This window comes from Sinocyclocheilus rhinocerous, unplaced genomic scaffold (genome assembly GCF_001515625.1).
Source record: "Sinocyclocheilus rhinocerous isolate Xijiao unplaced genomic scaffold, SAMN03320098_v1.1 scaffold88, whole genome shotgun sequence".
Lineage (NCBI taxonomy): Eukaryota > Metazoa > Chordata > Actinopteri > Cypriniformes > Cyprinidae > Sinocyclocheilus > Sinocyclocheilus rhinocerous.
In genome coordinates, this window is record NW_015652292.1 from 55,998 (window position 1) to 61,516 (window position 5,519).

Consider the following 5,519-nt stretch of genomic DNA (forward strand, 5'->3'; position numbering starts at 1 on the left):
TCAACATAACCAACGTGACCACCTGCTTGCACAGCTGAAAATAGGCTTATTGGAAGTTACCTAGCTGGGGACTATTTTCAGGCGCTGAGTAATCTCATTGCGCCTGCTGCACCCATGGTACGGCAGCAAAGTTCCTTGATTATTACGCCGGAATGAGAGTATAGCTCCTAGCCATATCTTTGAATGAAAAGCAACTTTTCATTTTCCGTCGGTCTTAGTACATGATGTAACTACAGAAGAGTCCAGTTTTAAATAGGAAAAATATAGAAACTCTTTGGTCATTTTTGAGCGAGATGCTAACGGTCTAATCAGATTCAATGATCTATGCTAAGCTCCAGCTAAAAGTGCTTCTGCCAGACCCGGAGATCGGCTGAATGGATTAGAAAACGGTAAAACTCAACTGTTTAACTCTAGGGGAGTTGGAAAATGAGTCTATTTTCAAAAATAGTGGAGTGTTCCTTTAAGGGTTAAAACAGTCCACATGATTATGTGCTATATTTCAAGTCTTCTGAAGCCATACAACAGATTTATGAAGGAACACACACCAAACGCATACCCTAGAGCAGTGTTTCCCCAACTTTTTTCTAGTCGCGGCACCCTTTGGAAATTTTAACAAACTTGTGGCACCCTACAAAATTAATTTTGTCACAATATTTGAATTTCTAACATCGATATGATAATTTGGTATTCGGTACAACAGGGAAGAACTGCAGAATATAATGTCATACAGATATTTTTAATATTATAAAAAGAAATGTGTCTATCAATGGTGGCAATCAGTAGGCTAATTTCTAAGAGACCAATTTATATGACAGATTTTAATGTAGGCTTTTATACATACGTAAACATTATTTAATTACCATTATAACTAGCTATCTCACAAATTTTTGCTCACTCAGTGTTTTTATTTTTATTTTACAGTGGGGTAATTTTGGTGCAGTAGCACGAGATAGCTTGATTTCAAACATTGAATTGAATAAAAAATTACAAGTAAGCAGTCAGTAATAAAATAAGAACAAATAAAGAAATTAATAATGATAGCAATAATGATAGCACACATAAAAAATAATGACAGGCCTTCGAATTAAATAAATAAGCAATACTGCATTACATCGATGTTTCCTGTCGGCTCAGTTTTTGAGTGGACTTTGCTGTTCCGATTCGCATGAACGGTATGAGTGGAGCTGAGGAGCACACACACGCATAGAGCGGGATAATACGCAGAGAGTCACACCACGTGAAAGTGAAACCTGAGCGGTGAACTAATTTTCGGCAGCCGAAATTTCGGTGCATCTCTAATTATTGGCGACATCAAAAATGGATATTATATAATAGATGCTTTTTTGAACATTTTAGCAATTTAAAAATATTAAAAAACACTGCCCTAGAGTATGCCCAAAAACTTTGAGCTTTACATTAATTGTATAGAAAAGAGCAGCCTGGACCATCTACTTCTTTTGTGTCATAGGAAAAAAAAAAAAGTTATGTGTTTGGAACAACGAGGGTAAACAATGCTTAAAAGTAAAGCCAAGGCAAAGAGCAAGATGTTTTTAATTTTAAAAAAGGTTAGACTGCACAATAGGTAGTGGAAGTGACAACTTACATGGTTTGGATCCAGGAGAGAATCCACCCAATGTGGAGAGAGCAGGAGTGCCATCTGGATTCAGTCCTTTGGCCTTTAGTTTGGCTTCCTGTAGAGCCACCTTCCGCTTGTCCACTTCCTTCTCCAACAATTCGTAATTTGGCTACAAATCAAAAAGGAAAGAAATCAGAAACTCAGACTCAATATAACACAAGTGAAGACCAGCTAACTCTAAAACGGGAGCGAGGTCAAACAAGTCTAACCTTTTTTCTTGTGTACAACTTCAAAGTGGTTACACATATATCTTTGATCTCCTCCTCTGTGGCACCAAACAGCAGGTACCAGAGGGGCCGAGAGGGTAACGATATCTGAGAGAAAGAATGATGGGAAAAAATTCAAAGGCATTAACAACACCAGAGCTCAGAGTAAACACAAAAGGACAGAGAATGGTCTTGTACCTGTAGCACTCGTGCAGCGAGGTAAATGCAGGCACAGGCGATGGTTTCAGCTTGAAATCTCACAAACACATTAGTGCGAAGGCTGTCATTCATATAGTTCCTGCAACACAAAAGGTGAACCACAAAATTGCCATTTCCCTGCATGGGTTGTTTATCAATACATTTATGTACGAGGTTTGTCACAGGATGCAAATAAAAAGACCAAATATAAATGGAGGCTTGAGTTTAACTTTGCCCTTTCCCTCTCTGCCTCACGTTCCTCTGTTGTTCTACAAACGTGTAAAGGCAAGCATGCAGTGTGGAGGGGTACATGTTCAGTGCACATATGCGCACACAGACAAGCTCATGGGAGGAGGTTTGCAAAAATATAACTGTTCCACTAGTTTGCATGCAACAAATTACTTTCTTCTTAAATAACGTAATTTCTTCAAAACTTCTGAAACAACAGCTTAACTTTCCATAAAATAAGCAGATGAGAGTACAAAATGGAGAGAATGGGGGTGTAGCATTGCATGCAACTCAAACACTAAACAGCATGCATGGTGACCAGGAGTCAAAGCGGGACTGAGAGAAGCTGCTCTGGGAATGAACAAATATACATCTCAGACTAGATAGCTAAATGGAGACTTGCAGACAGACAAAATCTTTCATTTCTGAATGACGGCCAGATATGGATGCAAAGCTCTCTGAAAACAGCAAACAGGCAGACGGACACTGTGGCCCCGAAAGGCTCGGTGTCATTATGAAAAATACGGGAAATACTACACTGATGTGCACTGTGCTGGAACAGAAACACTAAAGAGTTTATGCTACAGGCCTTAGAACATTGGATTTATATGGAAAAGCTGAGCTTCAAACAAGTCATTCAAGCAAAGACTGAACAGGAGAGAGTTCCCGTAAGACAACGCCTCGCACCAAATTATTGATAACAATTGCATATTTAAAGGAATGGTTCACCAAAAATGAAAATGGTCATTTATTCACCAATGTGTCATTTTAAACCTAAACTTTCCTCGGTGGAACACAAAAAAGGAGAAATATTTAACAAGATCAAGATATGAGATCCTCCATATAATGGATGCATATGGTGAGAAGAGACCAAAATGAAAATAAAAGCATGAAGAAGCACATTGTGCTCCATATTACAAGTCTTCTCAAGCCATATGATACATTTGAATGTTAAGTTGTTCTACCATTTGGTTACATGTTAGTATATTTATATATTAATACTATATATTAATATATATATAGTATATTGCAAATAGGGCTGTGCGATATTGAAGAAAAATGCGATACGATATTGCTTAAAGTGTGTAAAATCAATTTCAATTATATTTTAAAATATTTAAAAATTAAAATTATATAACCAATTTGTTTCACATTCTTTCTTGGAAAAGAATCACTACAACTTCTGAAAGTGACCAGCAGTGTTTTAGCATTACATAAAAAGTAATGTCACAAATCAGAAAATGACATTTTAACATCAGTGTGAACATACAAAAAAAAAATTAATGACACTAATTTTATATCATTGTAACTTTGCTTTCCATCCTTGCGATATGCATATTGCGATATTTACATTCGCGATATTTCGATATATCGTGCAGCCCTAATTGCAAACTCATCAAAATAAAATAAAAAAGCATACCAAAATAAGACCAAATTTGAATATGCAGTAGCACAAATGAGATCAGAGGATGGGATTTAGCTTAAACTTTTAGTTCAGAAGACTTAATAAAATAAAGAGAACCTTTGATCTGGACACTCTATGCTTTCAATTTATGGGAATGAGCAATGTGAACTTTTTTTTTTCCATTGCTATTCTACGAAGAAATCATATAGGTTCGAGAAGACCTGGTGAATAATTTTCATTTTTGAGTGGTTTACCCTTTAAATTGGAGTACATTTAGAAAGCAAAAGATAAGACTACTTACACCACCTAAATCTAGTAGTTGAGGTTTAATAATGAATTCAAATAGTCAGGCTTTAAAACCACCTTTTAAAAAACAAATAATTTAAAAAAAGAAAGAGAAATCTTCAGACTTGAAGCAAAAGCAAAAATACAAATCCTTTTGGACAACCGCAAGAAAACAAGATGCTGCTGGCAGCTGGAAAAGGCCCCCATCAGTGATTCTCGGGTAGAGAGCTCTCACTGGATTGGCTGTCTCGAGAAGGGCAGCCAATGGGGGGAGATTCCTGAGGTCATGTGGTTGGAGGAGCAGAGTTCAGAAGTTCTTTATGACACTTACCATCATGGACTACCCTTTAATCAAAGAGTAGAAAGAAAGGACAAAGTTAAACTAAGCTCTCCATTTTCTTTTACTTACAGCCATGAACAAGAGATTTAAAACAGAAGACACACACCAACACACATGAGTCACGAATACACCAATCCATCAGATGAGGGGACAGAAAAGTTACGTAACGGAGGCAAAGGGGTTAATTACTGGTTACACCGCAGTGTCTAGACACCCAATGCAGGATTGTTTATCTACTCACCAGGCTGTCTGGACCAGCGTTTGGTTCTTCTCACATTCAAGGACTTGCAGGTACATGACGATAATCTACAAAGCCAATGAAACTGCATGTTAAGTCTTAAAAGTCCCCCTGTAGTCAAATATTTGATCCCTTAAAACTCATCTTTGATCATCAAAATGACATAATTAAATGTTTTTTTCTTGTGAAAATAACTTTCTCATGCCTTAAAATAGCTTGAATGTAACTCTACGCCAGGGTTCCTCAATAGGCGGCCCGCGCGAGAAAAAAAGTTTGGCCCGCGCTAATTTCAAATAATGTGGCATGAAAATTCAAACGCAGCATCAGAAAGCTACATTAACTTACATCGTGTCTACACCGGCGCAATAAAATACAATAGAACTCGTTATAATCAATGATGCTGTCTTGGATGCGGCGCGACCCCCGACAGTAAACTGCCGACTCGTTCTATTTATAACGTACTGACACAACGTTCAAATGATTTGAAATGCTTTGTCGCGTCCAGTGTAGATACGATGTGACAGCAAAAACATGGCGAGTGTGTAGAAAAGAAAAGTGGACACGGAAAATAGATGATTCAAATGTGAATGGACTGAACAGTTTTGAGTGAGTGAGTGACTGATATCTATGTTATGGAATACACGTGTTGGTTTGCAGTGAGTTCACAATTTTAACGTATACGTTTGCTTTAATTTATTTTCAAGATCTGATAACGCAAAATAATATTCAAACTCACATTAGACACTTTTCACATTGAATAAAGCACATAATCATTACCTGAGATTATCACTGTCATATTTTGTATGTTGTTCCTGCCGCGACATCGCAGAAAATAAAAAAACGTTCCTAAAATAGAATCCCATGTCGCTTGTGGTCACGTGTCGCTGTCGCGAGTGGTTAGGACAAAAACTACAGGGAAAAGATACTTTTTTTATCGCGTCGTGTCTGGTTGGGACACACGGTGTTACAGTTTGATCCCCCCC

The 5,519-nt window shown here is 37.5% G+C and overlaps 1 protein-coding gene across 3 annotated transcripts in view; it reads right to left on the reverse strand.

Annotated features, from left to right (window-relative positions):
- The window catches only part of LOC107714439 (cyclin-L1-like), a 20,378-nt gene that overhangs the window by 4,055 nt on the left and 10,804 nt on the right, over positions 1 to 5,519 (reverse strand). For all 3 annotated transcript variants that reach the window (XM_016520274.1, XM_016520272.1, XM_016520273.1), the window contains 4 exons: positions 4,540 to 4,604; positions 2,041 to 2,140; positions 1,846 to 1,950; positions 1,604 to 1,745 (listed from right to left, as the gene is read on the reverse strand). In XM_016520274.1, the coding sequence (XP_016375760.1) occupies positions 1,604 to 1,745; positions 1,846 to 1,950; positions 2,041 to 2,140; positions 4,540 to 4,604 (412 nt within the window). The remainder of the gene's footprint in view (positions 1 to 1,603; positions 1,746 to 1,845; positions 1,951 to 2,040; positions 2,141 to 4,539; positions 4,605 to 5,519) is intronic.